Source organism: Lepidochelys olivacea (assembly GCF_965140295.1).
Source record: "Lepidochelys olivacea isolate rLepOli2 genome assembly, chromosome: 6".
Classification (NCBI taxonomy): domain Eukaryota; kingdom Metazoa; phylum Chordata; order Testudines; family Cheloniidae; genus Lepidochelys; species Lepidochelys olivacea.
The window spans coordinates 100,191,165-100,218,773 of NC_140416.1; the positions used below are offsets into that span (position 1 = coordinate 100,191,165).

The 27,609-nt window shown below is 39.9% G+C and overlaps 1 protein-coding gene across 3 annotated transcripts in view; it reads left to right on the plus strand.

Moving 5' to 3' along the window:
- Positions 1 to 27,609, plus strand: part of UNC79 (unc-79 homolog, NALCN channel complex subunit) — a 153,309-nt gene that overhangs the window by 74,371 nt on the left and 51,329 nt on the right. For 2 of the 3 annotated variants that reach the window (XM_084631257.1, XM_084631259.1), the window contains exons 28-36: positions 4,396 to 4,682; positions 8,734 to 8,916; positions 9,825 to 9,987; positions 12,010 to 12,159; positions 13,523 to 14,737; positions 17,238 to 17,345; positions 21,361 to 21,477; positions 23,382 to 23,465; positions 25,860 to 25,962. In XM_084631257.1, the coding sequence (XP_084487383.1) occupies positions 4,396 to 4,682; positions 8,734 to 8,916; positions 9,825 to 9,987; positions 12,010 to 12,159; positions 13,523 to 14,737; positions 17,238 to 17,345; positions 21,361 to 21,477; positions 23,382 to 23,465; positions 25,860 to 25,962 (2,410 nt within the window). The remainder of the gene's footprint in view (positions 1 to 4,395; positions 4,683 to 8,733; positions 8,917 to 9,824; positions 9,988 to 12,009; positions 12,160 to 13,522; positions 14,738 to 17,237; positions 17,346 to 21,360; positions 21,478 to 23,381; positions 23,466 to 25,859; positions 25,963 to 27,609) is intronic. The other variant, XM_084631258.1, reaches the window with a different exon arrangement.

A 27,609-nucleotide genomic window follows, 5' to 3' on the forward strand; every position in this document is an offset into this window, starting at 1 on the left:
TTGAAATACAGCCAGCTCTCCTGGACTCCTTTCCCCTTCAAGTTAGTCCCCCAGGGGATCCTGGCCATCCGTTCCCTGAGGGAGTCGAAGTCTGCTTTCTACTTGGAATCCTGCAGGCAAAAAGAACCCAATGTTTATTATATTTTAAAAAAAACTCATGATTTTTGCAGGCTTGACTTATGAATTCTTGTGGATAGTGATACTGAACTTGACTGATTTTTCCAAAGAACCAATATGGCTCCAAATACTTTCTGCACATCTGCTATCAAAAAACACACCTCTCTCTTACACGGAGAAAATGTAAAAGTAAAGATTTGATCCTTGTCCCCATCCACTCCAGCATTTTAGGTTTAAACCTGCAGTCCCAGCTCAGTCAAAACTCCTGTTGAAATCAGTGGAGGTTCTGTGGGAATCAAGGAAACAGGATCAGGCCATTATTAATTCTGTTCAGCATTCCAACCCACTTTGTCACAGAAGGCAGGAATTCCACTGAGTGGCTTGTACTAAAAGACAAAGAGATCATGTTTAGTATGAGGCAGTCTAATCATGGTTTGGGGTTTCATGATATATTTTGATAGGTCATGAGGTAATTTGAGGGTGAAAGGGTCTCAGATTAGAATCATAGAACTGGAAGGGAACTCAACAGGTCATCTAGTCCAGGCCCCTGCACGCAAGCCAGAGCTAAGTATTATCTGGACCATCTCTGACAGGTGTTTGCGCAACCTGCTCTTAAAAATCCCCATTGATGGAGATTCCACAGTCTCCCTAGGCAATTTATTCCAGTGCTTAACCACCCTGACAGTTAGGAAGTTTTTCCTTATGTCCACCTAAACCGCCCTTGCTGCAATTTAAGCCCATTGCTTCTTGTCCTATCCTCAGAGGTTAAGAAGAACAATTTTTCTTCCTCCTGCTAATACATCCCAGAATGATACTCCTGCTAATACATCCCAGAATGATATTTGTTATTTTTGCAACAGTATTACACTGCTGACTCATATTTAGCTTGTGATCCACTATGACCCCCAGATCCCTTTCCGCAGCACTCCTTCCTAGGCAGTAATTTCCCATTTTGTATGTGTGCAAGAAATTTAGTCTCCAAATCTGACATACCTTAGAACTGTTACAAACTGGTGGGTAATATCGAAATATCTGTTTATTAAATTAGATCAGTTGACTCTTCCATATTTAAAACAAATAACAAACCAAATACCACTCAAATCCCCCAATAGTCCTTGTTTATGAATTGCCCTATAATAATGGCTAAAGAAGCAGACATCTAGCCAGTAGGAGGAGGACAATGTAATTAACATATGCCAGGGATGATCCTCAGTGGAGCTATGATAATTTACAGCAGCTGAGGATCTGCCCCGCCCCCCCAGTTTCCCTGATGTAGTTTACAGAGGCATCATAATGGATGCTGATAACAGAGAGAAGTAGCAGATATGAGATTTTGCATGCTCATAAGAGCATAACACTAACTCTGGAGAGTGAAAGCTCAGAAAAAGTCCTTGGAAGTATCCATTAACTCATGCCATGACTGTATACCCATTGCAAGGCTGAATATTTCCTTATCTTCAAGTTTCTGAAAGACACAGCTCAGTAAGCAAAAGTAAAAAGGGTAATTTTATCAGATTCCTTACTCATTTAATTGTATGTGGAAGTTTTGGGATAGATTTAGACCCACATTAATGACTCATTCAGTTCCATAGTTACATTTTTTTATGTTATGGAAAAGTCACGCAGAATTTAATAGAGATGAAACCAGTAGGGGGCTAAAGAAAAAACTGTAAAATCGTCTGAATGAGACTGATGTCCTTTTTAGAGGAAGTATTCAATAGAATTTAATAGAGAATTATATCTCTGCTGTGGAATTGTTTGGAAAGGTTATCACTGTCAGTTGAATTCTAAAGGACCAAAAGGGGTCAGGGATAAGAGACACAAGGTGGTGGAGGCAATATCTTTTACTGGACCAACTTCTGTTGGTGAGAGAGACAAACTTTCGAGCTCCCCAGTGCTCTTCCTCAGGTCTGGGGCCAAATTTGAATGAGAGTGGTGCTGAGACCGTGTGCCAGGTCACAATGCTTGGAGCGTGGAGCTGGGAGCCACTGCTGCAGCCCTAATTCATACCTGAAAAAAAGAATGTGAATTTGAATTATGCAGCACGTACTTTATTTTAATCAATATTTAAACAGGTTGTGTTGGAATTACAGTACATTGTATACTCTACCAACACTTCTGCTTTATACCTTCACATATTGTTAGCTGTAAAAAAACCTCATACTTAGACGTGCTGGGCAGCTGTAGCTCCTATTGACTTCAGCTGGAGTTGTAGATACTCAGTACTTCTGATACTTCATCTCTATTGTGAAGGATCTCAATAATAAAGACCTGTTTAGACATATGGTAAAATGTAGGACGATATTTCATGGGCCAAATAAAGGGGCCCTGATAGGTTAAAATAGGCGCACTGGAACAGTTTGTATAGTGGGGGTGCTGAGAGCCATTGCACCAAACTAAACCTGTATATGATGAAAACCACTTCAAGCTAGGAGGTGCGGCAGAACCCCCTGCACACCTAATTCCATTACCTATGCATAGGCATCGACTTTCTAATATGCCGGGGGGTGCTCCCCCTGGCTCCGCCTCAGGCTCTGCCCCCACTCCACCCCTTCACACAAGGCCCCACCTCTTTCCACCCCAACCCCTTCCCAGAGTGTGCCTCGCCCTCGCTTCTCCTCCTCCCCCCAGTGCCTCCTGCACGCTGCAGAACAGCTAATCACGACGGGTGGGAGGTGCTGGGGGAGGCACTGATTGGTGGGGCTGCTGGCGGGAAGGAGGCATTGGGGAGGGGGTTGGGCAGGCATTGATGGGGCTGCCGGTGCGTGCCCCAGGACCCACCATTTTTTTTTCCGTGGTGCTCCTGTGCACCTATGAGTTAGAAATCATAAGGGTTAAAAATATTCCTTACCTAAAAATGTTGCTGAAAAGGTTTTAGATTATGAAAATGGAAAGAATGTTATAAATCTAATTTACTGTTTGTTCTTTTTGCTGCTTGTTTCCTTTTTGCATTCAGTCAGAATGGACAATGATGCTCAGTTAGTCAATTTCCCTCTTGTTCGGATTGTCATGCAGTACTGTTTGGGTTGCATGCACTGCAGGGGAATGATCAAATCCAACTTCTTTCACTGGAAAATAATAATGACAATATTTGTACTAAATATTTAACTTTTGTAAAGCCATATATATGATATGATACTATAGTATACTACAGTATAAGCAACAATTTGGCTTAGACTATCAGACAGCATACCTTAACACACTCTGTGTAGATTTTAGGGATTTACTTAGCAGCATTGGATGATAGTTAGGGTCTCTGCATTCCTTTGGAAGCTGTGGTTTTCCTGGATAAACCTAAAGTGGCACAATCTATTCAGGTAAATCCACTTTTCTTCTGTGTCTGGAGAGAAGTATGCACTAAGCATGTTAGAAGGTGAATCCTTTATTCTCTATTTGATCAAATGCAGAATTTTCCCTCTCTCTTATCCTCTAAAGCAGTGGTGGGCAACCTGTGGCCCGTATGCAGGCTGTATGTGGCCCATCGGGGTAATCTGCTGGGGGGTTGCGAGACAGTTTGTTTACATTGACCGTGAGCAGGCACGGCTGCCCGCAGTTCCCAGTGGCCGCAGTTCCCCGTTCCCAGCCAATGGGAGCTGCAGGAAGCGGCATGGGCCGCAGGGACATGCTGGCTGCTGCTTCCCGCAGCTCCCATTAGCTGGGAATGGCAAACTGTGGCCACTGGGAGCTGTGGGCGGCTGTGCTTGCGGTCGGTCAATGTTAACTGTCTCACAGCTCGCCAGTGGATTACCCTGACGGGCCATGGGCCGCAGGTTGCCCACCACTGGGATTTTTTGGGTTTTATTGGGATTACCCTTAGCTGGAGTAAATTTTGGTCCATTGAAGTCAATGGAACTATGATGAATTACACCAACTGTGGCTCTAACCCATAAAATATTCATCTTCTTTTGCTCACAGTAGTGTAAACCAGGAGTAAAACCACAGAACGTGGTGGAGTTACACGGGTGTGAACAGAAATCAGAATCAGTCCCATACAGTATAACTGTTCACTGAGGACGTTTGAGGAGTTGAAAAGCTTTTGACTTCAACAAAATATGGAGTTAATTTTGTATACCTAAAGTGCCTAAAGGCAAGAATAGATTACTGCCCTCAGAAATGCATGCACAATTCCTACTGACTTCACATGTGCGTATAGGGTCAGAAGTGAGACATTTAGAAGTGCATATAGGATCAGAAGTCTCTTGGATAGATGTCTCTGGCCTGATTCTTTATTGCCTTGCACTGCAGTCATTCTCATCAGTGTCTTTCTTGTGCTGATAGGACAACCATCCCCAGAGAATGACAATACAATAAAGGACCTGCTTCCAGAGGATGCTGGGATTGATCATCAGACCGTCCACCAGCTGATTACTGTGCTAATGAAGTTTATGGCAAAGGATGAAAGTAGTGCTGAGTCAGATATCAGCAGTGCTAAAGCCTTCAACACAGTGAAGCGCCATCTGTATGTCTTGCTTGGCTATGATCAACAGGAAGGATGCTTCATGATTGCGCCTCAGAAAATGCGCATTTCAACTTGTTTTAATGCATTTATCGCTGGAATAGCACAAGTAGGTGTGATTTATTCTCACTGGGCATATGTGATCCAATGAGCTGGCACCAAAATACCTCACCCAGCCAGCTACCGTTGTCTGGGGTTCCTGAAATGTCTGCAAGGCAGTCTCCTTTACAGTGTTAAAAATGCTGGTTGAGTGATCAGTAAACAAACCTAATACCTTAGATATATGCTCTCATTGTAATAAGTGGATGAATTTGAGAGCGAGAAGGGCTGTGTTGCCTGTTCACCCTTCAAAATGCTCAGTCTAGACTTATGAAGTACCTTTCCTAGTGCTATTGCTTTGGAGAAGGAAGGAAAGTGGTTAAAGACAGAGACTGCAAGTTAGAATTCATGGGTTCTATGCCCATTTGCACCATAGACATGCTATATAACCTCAAGCAGGTCAGTTTTTCTCTCTGTGCTCTAGTTTCTTCATCTGTAAAATGGGGTCCACAATAATTCCCTATCTCACAAGGGCTTAATTAACTCACACTGGTAAAGTGATACATGGCTGAAAAGGGCTACATGGTTGCAGAGTATCATTATTGCTTTTGATGACAAAGTCTTTTCATTGCTGCCATGTTTCCCCATAGCTCCTTATTAAAACTCCCTGTTACGTGAACTTTAAGGGAGAAAAATGGTCAGTAGTTCAAATAACCATAAAACATATTAAAAATGCCCAATAAAGATGCAAGAATATCACCTTTTTCATCGACTTTTTTGTTATACACATTGGAGGAAGCACCCTTTTTTTCCAAAGCAGGGTGCGATGGATGAATCTACAGAAGTTCACATGCAGCCTCAGGCAAAACATGCAGACATCTATACGTGCAGATCAGGTCCATGTGCACGTGGGCACTTAGATTAGGATGCATTTGTACAAACTGCACACCAGACATATCAAGATGCAGTCACAGTGTATTGTTCCTGATTTACCTCTTACTTACTGTGGATATATAGTGCTGTATATGAAAGGAGGTTCAGGCCAATTGTGTTGTGTTGAGCTTGAAGGTTCAGAAGGTGGAAGTTAGACAGTAGAACCATAACCTAAATTTTCCAAAGTAACTAATAATTGTGCTTGCCACAATTTTGGGGTGCCCAACTTGAGACACCTTTTGAAAGGCTTGATTTTCAGAAGTGCTGAACACCCACTCTCTAAAAATCTGGTCTCTTTAAGGTGTCTCAGGTTGGGCTCACAAAAGCACTATTCACTTTTGAAAATTTAGATCCCTGGGTGGAATCCACTGAAGTCAGTGGGAACTTTGCCATTCGCTTTAATGGGGCCAGGATTTTACTCCATGTCTTTAGTGTGAAAATATTAATTTGGAATTTGTTTTATGATTTTTTTTTTTTTTACTTCTGATATAAGGGAGCATTCTATAGTGTAGGGAAACTCCTTGGCTGTTGGAGCCACACTCTTTATTGCAGCACTGGCATTTGCTCACAAGAAAAGGGAACTTTATAAATTTTGTGTTATGTTAATGTTGTATTTTACAAATATTTACTTTCTGCGGCCAGTTCTGCAAATGGTGGGATTGGATGAATGTGCTGGTTTATTAGCTTTAACTTTCATGAGCTTAATCTTAGAAGGTTTAGCTCAAGAAAACATTATTTCCAAAGATTATTGTTAGTATTCAGCTCCTTACACCCTAATATTGCTGCTTTGCTAGTTTTATGTAAGATAGATACCTTTTGTTTCTTGCAGCAAACACTGAAATAAGATTGTGCAAGGTAAAATCATTTTGATGTTATTCCACCAGGTGGTGGTATTGGACAGTTCTTTTTGGAGGAAAGAATATAGCACAGATGGGCCTTGATAATACTTTGTAAAACTGTGCTTTAAGTCCTATGGTTGAGCTATAGTCAGGATATATAACTTTAGACTTCCCAAATCTTAATATAACATGTAGAAAAGTGACATTGGCTTCAGGGCTTGTCTGAAATACAAAATGGACTGCATTGAGACACCTTGTTATTACAAAAAGAACAGGAGTACTTGTGGCACCTTAGAGACTAACAAATTTATTAGAGCATAAGCTTTCATGGGCTACAGCTCACTTCATCAGATGCATAGAATGAAACATATAGTAAGAAGACATAGACATACAAAGAACATGAAAAGGTGGAGTAAGAGGCTAATTAATTAAGAAGAGCTATTATCAGCAGGAGGAAAAAAACTTTTGTAGTGATAATCATATCAAAAGATTTTTTTCTCCTGCTGATAATAACTCATCTTAATTAATTAGCCTCTTACTCCACCTTTTCATGTTCTTTATCTATCTATCTATCTGTTCCATTCTATGCATTCGATGAAGTGGGCTGTAGCCCACAAAAGCTTATGCTCAAATTTGTTAGTCTCTAAGGTGCCACAAGTCCTCCTGTTCTTTTTGCGGATACAGACTAACAAGGCTGCTACTCTGAAACTTGTTATAACACAGTTTGGTCTTACCTGTGGTGGTGATTTGGTCAAAACGTAGTATACTCATGTTACAGAGCCACATTATAGCCTTGTTGCAATCAGATGTCAGGCTCTCGGACCATATATGGAGATGCACTATATATTCATCTGACAGTTTATGTATATTGGTAGATAGACAGGGTGGGTCTCATTAGTTTGACTCAAGGAATGTTAAATGTTAATGTAATAGGGAGACGGAGACAAGAACAGGAAACTCTGCATAGAAAAGCCTAGTCAGTCCACTTGTGCTGGAGCTTGGGAGCTAAATCTTGTGTTTGTATATACAGTCCAGTCTTAGGGCTTTGCTACTTTAATGAAAAAATGAATGTAAATCCCAACAGTGGGTAAGTTTGGAAAATAACATGTGTGTTTGTGTGTATAGGGGCTGAGAGTGAGGTGATTAGTCCACCCATTTATATGTGAGGAATTGCTAAGCCAAATATTTAAAAATCATAAGTCAGGCCCACAAAATCATATTGACTTAAAAATCATGAGGTTAAAAAAACTTGGATAATTTTTATTAGCCTCCTGATATTGAAACCTTTAGAGTTGACATTTTCAAGCTTTTCTCTGCGATTATGAGAGCTAGAAACTTTTTTTTTTTTTTTTTAACAAAGAGATATGGGAGTCTTGGCTGATTACATGACTCCAGGACCTGGGAACTGAAGAAAAACACCTAATATCAAAAGACTCATGCTAAGATCATGAGAGTTGGCAAATGTAGCTGGTTACCTAACATGGGTATAAGTTCGTTTTGGTCCTGTTCGTCCATCCATGATCACACTGTCTTATAACACGAGAATGACCCAGCATGATATATTTTGGTGTATGAGCAGGCCCTGTGCACACTACAGTTCAGACTGTGCTAGCCAGAGCTGTTTTTAAACACCCCTCTTGCTAACACACTTTCCCCATCTAGCTAAACAGGGTCTAATTACAGGATGAACCATTTTACTAGATTTTACATCACTGAGAATTTTTGTTTGGAAAGTGGTTTATAACATAGGCCTTTGGAGAAAAGTTTCAAATGCACCTAAGTGATTTAGGAGCTTATGTGCCCTTTTTCAAAAGTGATTCAGGCACTTAAGAGTGCATTGACTTTCAATGCTATAAATGTAAAGTTGTTTTAATTGAACAATGTATTAAAAGAGTAAAATGTGCTTGCATCCTTCAGTACTAGGATGGTATTTAAGCAAGAGATGTGCAACATTCAGTTGTTTATGGGTTCAAAACCTATTTGCATGGCTAACTGATCCCCCAAACATTTTTTTTTGCATTGCCTCACAATATAACATGACATAAAGGGCCAGTTTTTGCCTTAATTTGCTCTTGTGCCAACCTGTTGATAAATATTGTTGTAACTGAAGGCGGAATTTGATCCGCTGAGCTACGTTTTATAAGCAAGGCTGCACTCATCGGTTGCAAACTGGGCATTTGTGTGCGTGAACACACATTTGTTGATGCACATCCTCAATTTCTACCCACCAAAAAGGTATTTAGCAACCACAGCAGACATTGATACATATATTGTCTCTGCAACTTGGTAACATATGTGGAATTGATTTTCTTGTCGGTGCACTAAAATCTAAATTAATATTCATTTCAGGTGATGGACTATAACATTAACCTGGGAAAACATCTCCTTCCATTAGTGGTTCAGGTGCTGAAGTATTGCACTTGTCCTCAACTAAGACATTACTTCCAGCAGCCTCCCCGCTGCTCCCTCTGGTCCATCAAACCTCATATTCGGCAGATGTGGTTAAAGGCGTTACTTGTCATTCTTTACAAGGTTCGTTGTCTTGAAGGGGTGTTATCTTAAAATTCACATTTCAGTCTAAATTTTGTTTCAGGTAGTGCCTAAACCTACTAAACCCAAAAGGGATTAGAGGGAAACATTTTTCTGTCTTCTTTCAGTTTGTTTACTTTGTGTATTTAGTTTCAATTTGTGTAAATTAGTTTCACTGTTTACCCTATACAGTCAACAAGCTAGTCAGTTTCTCCCATTGTTGATGTGGTTCTTTCATCTAACAGCCTGAGCAAGAAAAATATTTTTGAATTCAGGAAAATGGGTTGTAAAACCACAAAACTGGCAGGTGGACTCAGTTGTAATATCTGATGCTACTTTAAAAATTGACTAAATTTTAAGTTAATAGTGTCAATTTAACAACTGGAGTTCTTAATTCACATAATGTTTTTATGTGAGTTGTAAAGAACATAACTTCAGTAAAGTACCTATTGGAGCTGAGATCTGAAGCTTTGACCGTAATTTGACATACAGAACACATGGAGAAATACAGAACAAAATGGAGAAATTGGAAATCAGTGAAATAGCAAATATTTTGCAAATAGGTCTGGTAAGACCTCTTGAGGTATCATTAAAAGCCTGCTTTATCATATAAAAACCAAGGAAATAATATATTAAACTATCCTCATAGGGAATCCTTCAAAATGTTTTATCTATAGTTATCTATAGTTTCTTTTTATAAAGCATTCTTTACAAAGTGGAGGAATATTCCTGCTTTCTAGGATGTATTTAGAAACATAAGATCATAGGAGTGCCAAGGGCCACCAGAAGACAATATGCTTGGCCAGTTCTATATTATTACCTCAATATTTATTCAAGGGAAGGGCCTACTATAGACAAATCAAGAGGCAAAGTTAGTTTTTAAGGTAAAATCTTTTTATTTCACTGAATAGTATCCGTACAGAGACTGTGACATCAGCAAGATTGTGCTGCATTTGATCTACATAACAGTCAACACGCTCAACGCCCAGTACCACAGCTGCAAGCCACATGCCACCGCCGGTCCTTTGTACAGTGACAACAGTAACATAAGCCGATATAGTGAAAAGGAAAAAGGTATTTTAAATATTTAAATTTCTGCAGTAGCCACTGATTTAATTCATTAAGCCGTGGGTGATGAGGGAGTGTGATCTAGCAGTTAGAGGCAGGGCTGAGATTCTTGGATTCTATTCCCAGCTTTTCCTGTCTGCTCTATGGAAGGTGAGCTAGTTTTTCTGCACCTCACTTTGCCAGTTATGAAATCGGTACAGTAATACAGGGGCAATGTGAAAATTAGAGTTGGAAAAGTGGTTTGATATCCCTGGATGAGAACCTATACAATTGCAAATTTTATTATTCTATTATAAACCAATTGGATAATTTCTTAGAGGGGTTCTATTGATGATAAAACATAGCTGCCTTTTAGGGAATTTGTTACTACCTTCTTACCTGACAAAGACTCTTCCTGGTGTGCAGCAATCTGTTTTTCTTGCATGAGAAAAATACTTACAGAAGGGTCAAATTTACCCTCAGTTTCTAAAACCTTTCATTTACTGAGTGTGGGCTGGATACCTAGAGTTTATCCCATGTCACTGTGATTAAAATCTACTCAAGACTTCTGTGAAAGACTATCTCCGCAGGATAAAAGACAAAACGAGTAAAATTAGAATGCGTTTTCTGCCCACTCTGTCATTTTATTTCTGTCAGTACCTTTTCTGCTTTGCTGCATGTTGCTTAGTGCTTGGCATTTTGAAAAGTTGAATGATAAACATGTCAGTCAAACAGAGGTCCAAATTCTCATTTACACTAAGGCTACTTTACACCACTCTGCAAGTGCAAAGGGGCCTTCAAATGGATGTGAATTCTATATTTTATATTTACAACAACTTGATGACACCTTTATGCTGCTAGGGCAGCGCAAAGCGGCCTTAGTGTTACTGAGAACCAGACTATTTTGTTTCTTCAGATGACTCTGGACTAATTTCACCATCTGTTTGTCTTTGCCTTTATCTGTACAAGTAAGTTATAGTGACAGGGAGAACTGGCAATATGCCAGCCTGTAAAATGGAATCACATTTGCTGGCAGAGATTTAGTATTTCTAAAAGATGTCTTTAATGAATGTCTAGATACTTGTGACATCATGGTCTAGGAGAATGGGCAGTTTGTAAGGATTGAAGAAACCCTGAGTTCTAATCTTGTCTCTGCTATGGAGCTAGACCCACTGTGTGGCCTTGGACCACACTTCATCTCAGTTTCACCTTATGTAAAGTAAGGAGAATACTACTTACCTACTATGCTAGGCTTTTGGGAAGTGCTTTGCAATGCACAAATGAAATGGTCTGTATATGGACAAACTGTTACTATATTAGCACAGAGTATTATTATTAAACTGAGGGATGAATCTCATCCTGTACTTACTAGTGTGGAAGAGCAGGAAGGGGGTACAGGAAGGTTTTTCCCAAACCTGCAAGAAATAGGCCAGGATCATTCCATAGTGTTTTGGAAAACTGAAGGGCTGGCCCTTTCCCACATCCCCAGGGGTGTGTATCTGTGTTGTCTACAGATTAACAGTCATATTTAGCCTCCAATCAGCAAATGCATATGCCAGTATCATCAGCAAATGCTAGACAGGGGTACATTTTGCTCCTGCTCAGAGGACCAGCAATAGGAGTAATCCTATCTCAGTCAGCGATAGTCCTGATGCAGAGGATGCATTTGCCCAGCATCCAGTATCTCTCCCAACATCTCTGCTGTATTTCATTGTACTAGTTGTGACAGGACTGCTGATTTCAATGGAGCTGCACCAATTTATGCCCGCTGAGGATCTCACCGAATACTGTGCATGGTGAATGCTACAACAAGCACTAACTGCTTAGAAAAAAATACTGTTCCTTACTTTTCAGACCTTAATCGTTCAAGCTGTAAAGTGTGTTTTGAATGGTATTACCATGATATGGGTTTCTTTACAAACCTGTAAAACGTTTTAAATTTTCTACTTTAAAAACTGATGTGTAGCAGCTGAGGATTTGGTCCATAGGCTCTGTTTCTTGTGCAAGGTCTGACTCTGAGGAGTAATAATGATTTTCTTTCCCGAGCAGAGGAAGACAGTGTCTTTGATGAATCTGATATTCATGACACCCCAACTGGACCCTGTAGTAAAGAGTCTCAGACATTCTTTGCAAGGCTGAAAAGGATTGGTGGCAGCAAAATGGTGAAATATCAACCAGTGGAGATGAATGCCCAGAGAAGTATGAATTTTTTTATCAGAGTTAAGTTGTGAAGAAATACGATAATCTGCTGCTTGTAGCATGCTAACACCTTAATTTATGTATACTTTGTCACTGTGCATCATTTTAATATTCTTGTTCACACACTTGTAGGAGTTTGAGTACTCATTCTCTGAAAATCAGTACTTTCCAGAAATAAGGCCTCTTTAAGGCATCTTATGATGTTGGGCCACAAAATCAATAGTTTCTTGTTAAAATGTGACTCTATAATATATAGAAATGCTATTTAAAGCTCAGTTTGAGAAGTTTCTAAATTTTTACTCTTCTACTAATGGCTAAACTGGAGGTGGTTGAAAATTTTCAGTTGAAGCTTCTCTTTTGACAGAAGTTGGCTTTTTGATTAAATGGAAATATTTGTGGAAATAATGCCAATGTTGTTGAAAATGTTTTGGTTTTCCATTGCTTAAAAAAAACTCAGTTCTTGTTTGCCCAAACCTGAAAAATGTTCAGTTTTCAGTTTTTTGGTTTTAAATTATCCTTTTTTTTTTTTGGTAGCAAAAAACTAATTTTCTGACAATCCCTAGCCTGAACTTTTGGAGTAATTTTTCCTTCTGTTTTTGGCATTGGGTTTCCAAGGCAGAATGATCTATAGTAACAGTAATGACTAGAGCTCCTTGGTACTGTAGCAGTGCTACAGCAAAATAAAATATTTCTAAAACCACTTTCCTCTAACCTATATGCCATATACAGAATACAGGGAGGTATGGTGTAAAGGTGATATTGACGTATGTTTGGGATGACCCATAAACCTACTGGGTGGCTTCACCACTCATAAGTAATGCAGCCGTCCCACATGGATGCCAATAAAACCTTTTCAACACACCATCTTTTATTCAATATATAGGGCCAAATAGACCCTATGGAGGGTACATCTGGTGGAAGCTGAGAATTTGCTTTTACAATCTAATGGTCTGAGTAAAAAAGAAAAGGAGTACTTGTAGCACCTTAGAGACTAACAAATTTAATGCATCTGAGGAAGTGAGGTGTAGCTCACGAAAGCTTATGCTCAAATAAATTTGTTAGTCTCTAAGGTGCCACAAGTACTCCTTTTCTTTTTGTGAATAAAGACTGACACGGCTGCTACTCTGAAACCGGTCTGAGTAAAGTGATCTGGGCAGTGGCTTTTTCTTTGCCTGTGGCAAAATTCTTTGTAGTGTGACTCTGAGATGAGAACAAATCTCAGATGATTTTGATTGAAGATTAACTGTCATAACACTGGGTTTGTATCTGAAATGTCAGTCGTGTGCTGAACTATGAGATCAAGACATGATTTCTGCCAAAAATCTCCCAGTAAAATAGTACTAGCTTTTTCTGTTTTAATCAGGTGAAATAGAACTGGCTGAATATAGAGAAACTGGGGCGTTACAAGACAGCATTCTACACTGTGTGAGAGAAGAAAGCATTCAGAAAAAAAAACTGCGCTCTCTAAAACAAAAATCTCTTGATATAGGGAATGCAGACTCCCTGTTGTTTACATTAGATGAACATCGTAGGAAGTCCTGCATAGACCGGTGTGACTTAGATAAACCACCCGCCACTGCTGCTTACACCATGCATAGACACAGTGATTATGGACGACCTAGACAGAATTCTTCTACCAGGACTGAAAATACAGAGACACAAGAGAATCCTTCTATCATGGAAAGCTTCCAGGAAATAAGGAGACCTGTCATACCAGAAGTCAGGCTAAACTGCATGGAAACATATGAAGTAAAAGTGGATTCTCCAGTGAAACCTCCTGTTCTTAAAGAGGATTTAGATCTGATAGATTTGTCCTCTGACTCAACATCAGGGCCTGATAAACATTCAATCCTCTCCACTTCAGACAGTGACTCTCTAGTCTTTGAACCACTTCCTCCCCTGAGAATAGTGGAGAGTGATGAAGAAGAAGAAGAAACAACGAACCAATTAAATGATGGTATCTCTGGCAAAACTGCTGTGTCATCTCCCTCATCTCCCATCAGTGCCTCTGGCCTCAGCCTCAGTGCAACCCGCCTCGTACAGTTCAGCATTGAGGATTGCTCGAGAGACTTTACATCTAAGGATGCGAGCAATAATGTTTCATTAGGAAAAAAGGAAATCCCCTCCACAGCTCCCAAAGTTCAAAAAGACTTTGAAGAGTTAGCTAAGCCAGAGGAACTTCAAGATGTGTCCTGTGGGAGCCCACTAACACTTAAGCAAAAGCGAGACTTATTGCAAAAGTCATTTGCGCTCCCTGAGATGTCCCTTGATGATAACTCTGAGCTTAGTATGGAAGAAATTAAACCTAGTGGACCAGTTCCAAGTTCAAATGTAAAAACTGTCCTTATTAAGGTTCCTGAAGACTCTGAAAACCAAACAGAACCTGATAAGCTTGATGCCAGCACAGAATCTGATACAGAACAGAAACAGGAGGAAGAAGCTGAGGAGTCAGAATTTAAGATTCAGATTGTTCCCAGGCAAAGAAAACAGAGAAAGATTGCTGTGAGTGCTATACAGAGAGAATACCTTGATGTTTCCTTTAATGTTCTAGACAAGCTGGGAGAACAGAAAGAGACAGGTGAGGACAACCACAAACCAAACCAAAAGCTGTTATTACTTAAGTTTTTAGTAATGTATCTGTTTGATCACTCAGTCCTGTTTACACGCCAGACAGTAGGATATAAAATGTCAGAACGGATCTCATATAAATGTACCCTTCCAGAGTGTCTGCTTCTCAGTGAATTTGCTGTCGAACGTGTTGGAATCAATTGGGAATGTACTCTCTACATAAGTATCATGTATGGGTGATAGCATATCTAAAAGAGATGCTCTAGTTCAACTACAAATGTTGTTGGGCTTGATATAGGAATTAGTGGATGAAATTCTATGGCGTGTGTCAGGAGGTCGGACTAGATGATCACAATTGTCTCTTCTCGCCTTAAAATCTATCAGTGTAATCTGTGCAACATTCACTCGCTGTTAGAACTTATTTCCTCTGCAGGCTGTAGTCAATAGATGGCAAGAAGATTGTATAGAGTAGGGCTGTGCAGACTGTTAGCTTTTGGAATCTAATTCCAAGTTCAGCCTGGAACCAGTAGAGATTTGCTTGAAGTTTGTTCTTCACAAAACGTTCCCATGAAGCTTTTTGCAGATACTTTTGTTTTTGCTGTATCTGGGTATCCATGAACTTTATTGGTCCATCGTTTGTGGTATATTTCAAGTTCAGCCCCCATTTATTGTGAGAGTTCCCATGATATTTCTGCTGTAGCGTGATTGGTTGAACTGATCTCAACACAACGTATTTTCATTTGGTTTCTCCACAAGACAGAAGTTACATGCTGTGATCCAGCTAGAAAAGCCAGAAAGAATTTTAAAAAATGTATGGTGGCCCCTACTTCTCTTGGACTTTGGAAGCAGTGGCCTAGTACCATCAGTATTTTTCAGTTAGTGGGGACTCATTGCTCAGTTGGGGGTCACGCACAGTAATTGATCTCACAGGTTCAAAAGGGAAAATATTCCTACGACTAGTTATCTTGTTGCATGGGAAGTGAAGCCTAGTTTTTGTGTATGTCTAGCTCCACCTCCTGTAATTGCCCTTCCATCCCCCCATTAATGAGAACGGTCTCATTATTTTATGTTGATGTGTTAACTATATTCCAGTTTTGCAAGGGTAAACGTATTTAACGGCAATCAGTGTCAGTGTTCTGTCAGGGCTGAAGCCTAGTCCCACTTGTGGTTCCAGTGAGCCAAAGAGCCAGTGCAACCAAGTGAAAATGAACCAACTGATCCTAAACGCTTTGTACAGGTTTGCAAAGGGAGGTGGCCACGGGAAAATTGGATTTGTTCAGACTCAACCCCTTTTTCGCCATTAGAGCCTGCAAATCAATGAGAACCAGGTTTCACACGTACATTCACAAACATCTGCTGAACTGGAAGGGTTGTCAGAGATGTTAGCATCATACCTCTTAATCCACTAAAGAGAATATTTATCCACTAAAGAGCAACATGATTACACATCGCTGAGTGTATTATTATACCACCTCATAAAACATTCACAATGTCCCATTAAATGATCTTGGTTTATAATGCTGTATGTTGCAGGTAGTGACCAGAATGAGTTACATATCTTGTTGTCTAAGGGTTTTATGTTTATTTTATCATCCTGATTAGTTTACTAGTTTGTGGATACATTTATTATAGTTTAGGAAAGTAGGCTTGATGTGGTTATCATAATTTGCTGGTTACAGTTTCAAGCACCTATTGCAAAATGCTGACACTTGCATGCTTTAATATCTTTGAAAGGATTCTGACATAATGGGTTTCCCAGTGGACTGTCCAGATGATCTGTTTCTTCAAATGAACAACCCATGGGTTCCTGCTTGAGATTTTTTTGTAATAATATGTAACTTCACATTTTCTTAGTTATTTTGTGCTTGCACAAGACAGCTAGTAATGCCTGGAGAAACTTTGGATTTGAGTCTTTCAGTTTTGATAACTTCAGCTGCTCAGAAATCATGAGATTAGCTTAAAAATCATGAGATTTTTTAAAATATTAGATTTGGGATTCTTTTCCGTTTTTTTAAACTGTAGGATGCATATTTTCAAGCTTTTCTCTGCAACTCTGATGGCAATAAACTTTTTTTTTAAATGAAAGCAGAGATTCTCACGCAATCAAATGACTTTAGGAACTGAAGCTTTAAGAATAATACCAAATACTGCAAGAGTTGTGGCATTCTGTCATTTACATTGGATTTACATCAGTGTTACTCCACTGACTTCCATTAAGTTAGTCCTGATGTACACTTTGTAATTGAGATCAGTCAGGTGCTTTATGTATATTTATTCATTATAGTATGTACTATATATGAATAGTCTCCAAGAGGCTTATCCACAAATCTCCTTTAAAAAGAGAGTTAGAAACAACTTCCTGTGCTCCTGTAACATCACTGGAGGTGCCAGATGGCAAATGGAACATTGAAAAGATGTGAAAATGGCAATCAGAGAAGGAAGCTGATGAAAAAATGTTCTCTGATTTTTAAATAATGCACTCAGAGTTTAAGCACCATTTCCATTTGCAGATCCCACTGCTAAAGGACTTTCAACTCTGGAAATGCCAAGAGAATCATCTTCTGCTCCAACACTTGAAGCAGGTGTGCCAGAGACAAGTAGTCACTCTTCCATATCAAGTAAGTTTTTTTCCCCTAGATTGAAGAACTGAAACTCAGTTACTGCATTTGTACATCTAATATGCATCAGCATCTGGCACATTATCTTCCTCCAAACTTTACGCGACTGGAAGCATATTTATGTGGTGCATTGTTAGATTTGTTAACTCTCCAAATGCCAGCATGATGTTTGCAATTAAGGACCACACAGTTTATTGTGACATAGCCAACTTCATGGACATTGATTTGCTGCATATGCATTGTACATCCTTAAGCAATAAGTGGAATTTTGAGGAGGTGGTGGCTGAACGCAGCCTTTTGCTGATGTTGTGTGTGCAGTTCGAATGAGATGTAGCATTATCTAGTTGTCTAAGCACAGGACCAGGAGACAGAAACTCCCCAGGATTCTATTACTAGCTATGTGGTCTCAGAAAAGCTACTTAACCAATTGTGAAACAGAGATAATAATAACTACTCTGCAGGAGAGCTGTGAGCATTAATCATTTAATATTAGTGAAGTTCTTTCAAGATTTTGGGCCTGACGCAAATCAGATGTAACTGCCCTGGAGCCAGTGGAGTTACAATGATGCAAATGGGGTTTAAGTGAGAGGAGAAACCGGCCCATAGGGTGCTATAAAAATGCTGAGTATTAATTTATTTAGTGATATCCAAGAACCACTGACTTCAGTGGAAGTAATATGAGGCCTGTAAAAGGAAGGATGGTTTTGAGATCAGCACACCAGTCTAGGACTCAGGCAGAGCTGGAATCAGTTCCCCAGCTGCACTACCAACTTCCAGTGCGACCTTGGGCAAGTCCAGAGGGCCAGATTTACAAAGTATTTAGGCAGCTAAAGATGCAGCTCAGCACTTACGGGGATTTCCAAAAGCAACTAAATTGGGGCAGCTTAGTTGCTGAATTCCCACTGATGTCATTGGACATGAGGTGCCTACCCTGCTGAGATGCTTGTGTAAACCCCACTAGGTAATTTTCTGCATCATTAGGCACCTAAACACCTTTGTAAATCTGGCCCTTTTTCTCTTTGTATCTCAGTTTTCATCTGTAAAATGGGGATAAAAATGTTTTCTTTATCTTTCTTGTCTATTTAGATTGTGAGCTCTTTGGAGCAGGGGCTGTCTCTTGCTATGGGTTTGTTCAGTGTTTAGTACAATGGGGCCTTGACCTCTGTTGAGGGCACTACTCACTAGTGTAATATGAATACATAATTATACTTAGGCTGCTGGTTTATAGACGCATACATTTTCAAAAAATCCTGATCAGGAAGAGTTCCCATGGAGCCTGTCTTCTCCCATTGGAATTTCCACAGACAGAAAGAAACATAGGGGCAGATCCTAAGCTGATACACACTGTCATAAGTCTAACTGAATTATGACAATTTACACCAGCTGAGGATCTGCTCCCTAGACTTTTTCAAGTTATTGGTAGAAAACAAATCATGGAAATAATATTTCTGTTGGTACAATCCTACTACGTGAAATGTCACATGCTTTTCTGTAGCGACCGACTTGGCTCCAATACAGTTCAAAGGCTGGAGGCAGCTTTTTTGTTTTTTCAACGTTTGAAATCACAGCTGTCCTTAAGAAACCAGGTAAATAACTCTGAAAACATGAACCAACTCAACACCACTTTGATAATGTTGAATATTTATTAAAAAAACTTGAATTACAATCATAAAAGCTGGTAAGGAAGTTCAAAGAGATAATTTCCTAGATTTTAACAGTCTTCTGCACTCCAAGCAACATTGTCAGTTCTGAAATTAATTGCCATTCTTTCACTGGGAAATTTGGTCTTTGATAAACTGATAAAGCATCTATTTAAAATCCCTTGCACTGGAAGAGATGGAAATTAGATTTTTCTGCTAATTTGCTGTGAAAGGCAGCTGCAAAACAAAACAAAAAAGTTAAATATTAAATGCAATCACAATTCGGTTCAGTTCCTGAAGCTCATTTATGCAAGGTTTGGTTTGCTGCAGAGTTGGATAATTTTGTTATTGAATCCGAATGGAGTTTAAATGTGCTTTGATATATTGAAAGGGTATTGTATAAATGGGGGAAATCCTACAATGCTTCTCATTATGATGTGTATGAAATTGTTTTGATGAGCAGATTCCCAGTGGATGTTATTGCTCTGTTTATTATAAATTGGATACTGGTACTTATTCTGTTAGAAAGTTCTTTAAATTGTTCTCCTTATGAGATGAGATCAGGACAAGAAGTAATGGGCTTAAATTGCAGCAAAGGAGATTTAGATTAGATATTAAGAAAAAATTCCTAACTGTGAGGATAGTTAGGCACTGGAACAAATTACTTAGGAAGGTTGTGGAATCTCCATCATTGGATGTTTTCAAGAACAGTTTTGACAAACACCTGTCAGGGATGATCTAGATAATATTTAGGCCTGCCTCAGATCAAAGGACAGGACTAAGTGACCTAAAGAGGTCCCTTCCAGTCCTACATTATCTGTGATTCCATTATTCTATTTCATTTGGGTTTGAACCTTCTTTGCAGTTAGACATTGAGATGGATCTAACCCAAGACCTGGGATCTCAGTGCCTCAAAACTTTGAACAAAGTTTGGATCTGAACATTATGGATTGTGCTCCTCTCCAGTTCTGCCTTTTCAGTTAACAATGTCAAGGACTGTTTTTTTGTTTTTTTTAAGCTTAGCTGGTTACTATTGGGCATTTTATAATTGTACTGTCAGGTGTCATGTTAATACTATTTTAAAACTATGTTAGATTTCTTTTAGTAGCAAATGAAAATGATCATGACAAAGAGGTTTCACATTGATATCATGTAGGCCTGACTTCAAGAAAATATTTAAACTCATGCTTAAATCTACATGGTTAAAAGCTTTCCAGAATAGGTATGGATTTAAGAACATGCTCGATTGCTTTTCAGATTCAGGACCCAAGAATCAGTTTCAGGCAATGAGTCTTGGTTTCATTGGGGAAAATACATTGCTCAGACTGGGTTGATAAAGGAGCCATGCTCACCCATCTTGATGCTTCCTGTTGAAAGGATGGAAAAAGAAGATAGGTTGGGAGCATCCCATCACCTGTTTCTCCTTCCATTTGAGTATTAGGGAAATATATTACAATACTGGTCTTAATTGCTGGTTACATTATGGTTTATTCAGGGAGTATTGTCCACAACTAGTCATTTTCAGTAAAATATACAGCAATGTAGGTGAAAAAAAAATATAGGAATTGGCAACTTGATGGACCAGCAGAAGTTGGCTACTTAAAGAATGAGGTCTTCTAATAAAAGTGGAGGGGACAAAGGGCCATGTTGTGCTATTTTGATGCTGGCCTGTCTACAAGATGGTATGGAGTCCCACCCCACCCCTGAGAGCTTCAGAGAGACATGCAATCCTTTCCTCAGTGGCAGGGTGTTCAGCGAGACTGCAGGATGTACCAGTCACGTAATGTGTCTTGCACTCTGCAGGCCACTGCAGAGGGTGGGGCACAAAGCTATGATCCTCACCCACTTTCTTTTCCTAGGGGTGCCTAGAGGGAGCAGAGCTCATGCTTTCCCAGGTGCAGAGACTGTCATTCGATTAACTCTAGAATAGTGTGTGCAAATGAAAGGGGGTTGTTGGGGAAGACACCCTCCTGCAGCGTGTGCACACATGGGCTAGTCACAGTCTGATTTGATGTCTGGCGATACTTTGGGGTGGTTTCTTAAGCATTAGGGATGTCTAAGAAAAGTGGTGTCTTGAACACATTTCACTGTATTTTAGAATAAAGATTACAGGCCAAGGAATTGATAGTAGACACTATGTGTGAAATCCTGGTTTTACTGAAATCCACAGGATTTTTGCCATGGACTGCAGTAGGGCCAGAATTTCACCATGTACAACTATGTGAATAGAGCAGATTACTTTGAATAAAATTCTGAGAGCAAGCAGCTGGTCTTTGTGGATGTTATCAGTACCTCCTTCATGCTGATGGACAAAATCGGGGGAATAAGAGCAGCTTGTGTGATTCTCTGAACTCTTTTCAAATTCTGATTTGCAGCTCAGTTCAGACAGATGAAAAGGGGCTCCCTGGGAGCTCTGACAATGAACCAGCTAATGAAGAGACAGCTGGAACACCAATCTAGTGCGCCCCATAATATCAGCACATGGGACACTGGTAAGTTATGCTTCTCTATTCTTTATTTCCATTCCCTTAAACCAGTTAGTGCCTCTTTCTGTTGTGATCAATTATTGTGAATATAAGTGAGCCATTGCCATTCTTCCATTGGAGAAAAGTAACCAAGCTCAGGTCTACAGTGGAATTATATGAGATTCTCTGCTGGTGTGAATCAGCATGGATCTATTGTAGTGGGATATTATTCCTTTAAAATAATGACCATTACTGTTTTGTATACAGCTAGGTGAGATTCTGGCCCTATTGAGATCAAATTGAGTATTGCCACTGACTTCAGCAGGGCCAGGATTTCACCTGGTGTGTGTGAATCATTTTTATAAAGACAAACCTCCCCCCCGCCCCCGCATCATATTGAGACATCAAGCATTTAAACCTTATGCCAAGGAGACTCTCACTTCCCCACAGGCAGAGGCTTGGGAGTCTTTTGCCAGCTCATGCAGAACTCATGGGGTTTCCGCTCAGTAATTCATACTGGGTTTCCATGTTTCTCATTAAGAGTGAAATGCAAAGCAGACAGTGAAAACTGAATTAAGTACAGAATGTCCCCACTAACCACCCGAAAAAAGTTTTAACCTCTTCTTTTCATTCTTTTTCTCTTGTGTGAAATCTTCTATAGTTCACTGAAGTTGTCACAGAATGATGAATTCTGGCATATGTTTCATTGTGCCATAATAGAATGATGCTGCTAGAATTTCACTAGCAAACCAGGAGGTGACAAGAGGGTGGGAAAGAACTGTAAAACAGTGACCTGGAGCGTAGTACTTTGTTGAATGTCCCCACTGCCACATTAGTGGGGAGATTGGTCTAAAAAATTGTGCTTAATTCAGTTTTCACTTTTAAGTCCCATCAGTCCCATTCCATTTGTGACTCTGAGGCATGGCTTCTCTTGTGATATCCATCCTCAGAATGAAGTGGATTGTCAGTTTCCCTTCCTAACCTTCCCCACATCATTAGTTCAGAATTTGTCATTGATAGCGGGTCCATGGTAGCCTTCTGACATATCAAATAAGTTTATCTCACACAGAAACTTCAGTTAGCAAAACTTACACAGTAACCCTGTTTTCCCATTTAGTATTTCCCATTTAGTTTCCCACTGTTAGTATAGAACCATATAGTTTATCATTTACCTCTTATGTGAGCTATTCAACCTGTCTTCCAAGTGGGCAAGTCAATATTCTATTCACTATATCTTTGAGGAGCTGCATCTTAATGTTCTTGTTGGGAATCCACTAGCATTCTTTTCAACATCTGTCACCTTTCTCTCCAAAAGACCTCACTTCAAGTCACTTCCTCCAATGGCTTGAGACACCACCTGAACTTTTCAAGGGAACTTTTGCAATCCCTAGCTTCACATCATTTTGTGGCTGCTTTATATTTTCTACATCAGTCCAGCTAACCTGGGTACCGTGCCTCTCTTTCTTCATCTCTCGTTTCAAACTTCTCTTTCCCAATCTCTTTCTCTGAAAAATAAACTCATTGTGTGTCTATCCTATGCCAACACAAGCATGTCCATGAACTACTGATCCCTCAGTGTCCCTAAGCATTAACTTTTACTCTTTCTGTGACTCTTTACATATCCCATTTCTTGCTGAATCCTTGCAATTAGCCCTATATTTCTTACCAAATGTCCTTGACTTTGAGCTTTCCTAAAAGGCTTCCTTTGATATTGCTAAATCTAGTTCTTGCTTCCTCTATGGACCTCTCTTTTACCTTCTTTTCTTCTCTTCTTTTCTCTTTTCATGCTCAGAGATTTAACCCTCTGTTTTCCAGCTGTTGTGTATGTGTGTGGTGATGGTGGTGTTTTAATTGTTGGAGTGAATTTGTGGTGCTGGCGATAGGCGCTGCGTTAACAGTACCACAGTCTGAAGTCGTCTGTTTATCCACAGAACAGATACAGCATGGGAAGCGGCCGTGCAATGTCTCAGTTTGCCTAAACCCTGACCTGGAGGGACCACCACTAAGAATAAGAGGTTAGTTCAGTGTCCATGTCTATTCAAACTTGGTCTCTCTGCTGAGACTACTAACAAGGTTGATGGTGGCTTTGTGTTCTGTTCAACTAGAGTGACACCACCAATTCATTTCACACAGGACATGGGTAGTTGATGGATGCCTAGATGCCTTCGTCAGTGCCTTGCTCGTCTGGACTTAACTGATGACTTGGAAGTGAAAGACTGTATGCCCCATTCCCTGAGTCACCATGTCCCCACTTCCTAGCTATTTGAACACTCATTCCTGACATCCAAACTGCTCAGTCTTCCTTACAGCTTTTTAATGGCATCATGAACTAGCCTTTCTCTAGTTTGAATCGCATCCTCTCTCACTTTTCACCACAAGATCAGCACAAGTGTTCTTATTATTAGCAGCTTAGCCTTACTTCCAGTTATGTAGCCATGATTATGTCAATGTCCAGCATTTGCATTCTATACTGTAACCTGTAGCTAGAGATGGAATCAGTTAAGCTTCCAGCATGATGATAAAATGGAAGGTAAAGTGAATCAGTTTATGAAGCAAAGACTAGCTAGACATATTCAAACAAACTGTTATTTCTGGCATTCTCGATGGTTTCCCATATCACTGAAGACTTCTCAAGACTTTCTAAACTGTCTACTGCATCCAGTGTAATCTCACAGGGACCATTACTTAACATATAAGATAGGGTCTTAGCTTGTATAGAAAAGAATTATGTTTCCTTCCAAACTCAGCAGAACAATTGTTTGACACTTCTGTTTTCATTAAAGCAGCATTCAGCACCCAGTACCCTCCCTATTAGTCTAGAATGGGATCTCATATAGATCATTTGGTCTGAGCTTGCCTTTGCAACAGCAGCTATTGGGACCGTATCAATAGCAACTCCATTTGTATCAGGTTTAGTCAGACAATCCACCTCTTATTTCTTTAACCTGTGATGAGGATTACAATAGGCTAGTTTCAACATTGGCTGTGAATTCTGTTTGTGAGGCCTTCAGATTGCTGTTTGTTTTCTTGCTGGCTTCTTCAGTCACCTCCAGCCCTTCCATATCTGCAAGGGTCAAACTGGAGGGAAAAAGACATTGGTATTCTTCCAAGCTGTAACCACAAAATGAGCTCCATGCATGTGCAACTTCAAAATGAAGTGCCACTCAGCGTGGACCATGCAGGTGTGATCATACCGATAATCTGAGTTCCACTGGGTTCCTTGAGTTTGGCTCTTCTCAGTGGGGCTTAATTAACTTTGGGGAAAAAGAAATGGCGCTGTCCCACAAATGCCACTCAGTTGTAGCATCAAAATGAGACAGTACTTGATAGGTTGTGTAGATGTGTGACCTTTCCTGTTCTTTCTTACCTGAGAAAAGAAATAATTAACAATGTTGATATTAAAATATCATCACAGGGCACTTGCATTAACACTTCATTGAGATGAATGGGGCAGTTCACACCTCTCTTTGCTATTGTTCCAGAGGTTTTTTTCACAACCATAATAGCTAGAGAAATACCTTTAAAAATAATTTTAAAAAAAGGGAAAAAAAAGCTGTGATTCTGGAGAACAAGTTAGCTGTTTCAGAGACATGGTGTCCTATAACATCAATCCAAGTCCTGTCAACCAGGATACTCCACCTATTCAATACCTGTCCTAATGAGGCTCCTACTGCCTTCAGCCCTTCCTGTTTAACCAAGAATATGCTCCCATCTCCCATGATTTGGGCACAGAAGAAGTGCCCCCGGGGCAAGGGGGAGCCATATGTGACTGCACTATTTGTATGCCTCTATGACCAGGTCTGTAGGCGGTCAGTTCCGCCTCATCGGTATAGCTTGCCTTTAAAAGTTTTCTTAACTGAAAATAACACTAATAATACTTTGCACTTCTAAATCACCTTCCATCCAACTATCTCTAAGCCTTTTCAAATCTTGATGAATTATGCCTCAACATCCTTGAGGCATTATCATCTCCATTTCTCAGATGGGGTGATTGAGGCAAAGAGGATGTTAAGTGACTTCCTTCCCCAAAGTCACACAGAAATTCTGGGGCAGAGCTGGGGAAGAATCTAAAATTCCTGACACCCAGTCTCATACTAACTGTAGGATCATCCACTCTACCTAAAGAATGAGGGGATAAAAACTTGACAATTTAACACTGAAGCAGTCATACCACCTTCAGTTTGTTTCTTTTACTTCCTTAGGATCTCAATTTTTAAAATAATTCCTGACCCTTAAAAAATAAAATAAGCACAAGTAATTGGAGTAGTCTGACAGAACCAAAGAATGTGTTGTATCTTTCTCCAGAGAGACACATTTTTATTTACATACACTGCAAAGGCTTTTTTTGTTCACACATGTCCATTCCAGATTTCCATTTACCTTGCTTCTTTTCTTTTAATGACTTCAAGGTGCCACCAAATCCAGCTTACTGTCAGCACCCAGTATAGTCAGTATGTTTGTACCAGCCCCGGAAGAATTTGCCGATGACCAACCTACTATGATGACTGACAAGTAAGTCAGTTTCTATTTCTTTCAAATAATTTGGTAGTTAAAAAGTACTGAGCTTCAGAACATATTTGGATGGGCCCTGCCTCAGTGAAAGAACATTCTCAAATTTTCTCCTAAGTAGCATAATTTTTTGTAGCAAGGGAAAATTTTCAAAATGTTCCAAACCAGGTGTGCTATGAATATGCTGGGCCATGAGTATGTGTGTGCACAGGTGGCTGTGAGTATTAGTAGTACTGTTTCATTATTTGAGTGTTGACCGTTTGCCTAGTACTGTACATAAAGAAAGGTGTGTAGCCTGATTCTCTTCTCACTTACCCCTGGTGCAAATCAGAAGTAACGCTATTAAAGGCAAGGTTGTTACTTGTACCAGTTTTACACTGGTGTGAGATAAGACCCATGGTACCTGTTGCATGGGACTCCTCCAGTTTTAAAGGAACATAAACAGGATAAAGACTGTATCCTTGGGAGAAAGGAAATCTTACTTTAAAGGGGCTTTTTGATGATCTAGAGATAGGCCTGAACTGGGACCTGCACTCCAAACCCTTGGATACGAATTCACTGCAATGGTTTTGGATCTGAGTCAGATCCAATGCCTGAAGGAGTCTCTTTTCTAGATTTGATTTGGAAAAGGTCCAAACTGAAAGAAATCTTGTGAGAAAAGCTCACGTCATGAGATTTCGGAGAACCATTGCCATCTGTGTGGATAGTGGGATGGGAGGAGGCACTCAAGTATTAGAGTTTCTATGGCAGCGATCAGGGAATTCACTAATTCTTGCGCTCTGCTTAATCTCTTGGTTGGGTAGAATTTTCTGTAAGCAAGTTTGGGGACTTGGCTGGTTCTAAAAGCTTTTTGCCTTGAAACTGGGAGTGGTTTTTATTTGTTTGGCCTTAATTAAACTCAAAATGGTAGTCTTAACCTAAGATGGATGTGAATCTACACATTGCGTGCGTGACTGATTTTGTTTCTATGGATTTGATCTAGGGGAAGGGACTTTTATTACATTTGGTTATGTAAATGGATGAAATAATACTGTATCCACAATTAACAAAGACTTTAATTCTGCAATTGAGCTTTCTCTGTTTTTTACTGTAAGGGCTCATTGTAATCCACTGAAAACTTGTTTTTTCTCCCTAAAATGAAAGTTATCGCTTTTTTGAATTGCTATGGCTTTGCCATTGCAATGTAAAGCCATGACTGTAAGTCAGCACCTTGAATGCTACGGTTACCACCACTACTGCTATTTTGCACTTATATGCTTTTCCTCTACAAGGATCCCCAACGCCTTTTACCAACATTAATTCTTTGATCAAAATCCCATTGAGGCACTGTAAGTAAATATGATGGTACTCTTTTTACGGCAAAGTAGCTGGCTTAAAGCCACCCATTAATTCAATGGCAGAACTGGGAGTAGAACCCAAGAGTTGTGGCTTTCAATCCTATGCTCTAGCCACTAGATGAACTGCCAGGATGCTTACTAGAGAAGGGCAAGGCTGTTATGTGAGTCTTCAGTGGAACTGAAAATTATGTTGGGTAAATGCTAAACATCCCAAGAAGTGGGCTCATTTCATGCATCTTCTTTGGCCTTTTTCCAAAAGCTTTGGCATCAGATGCTGAACCAAATGAGATTGATTTTCATAACCTTGCTAGCA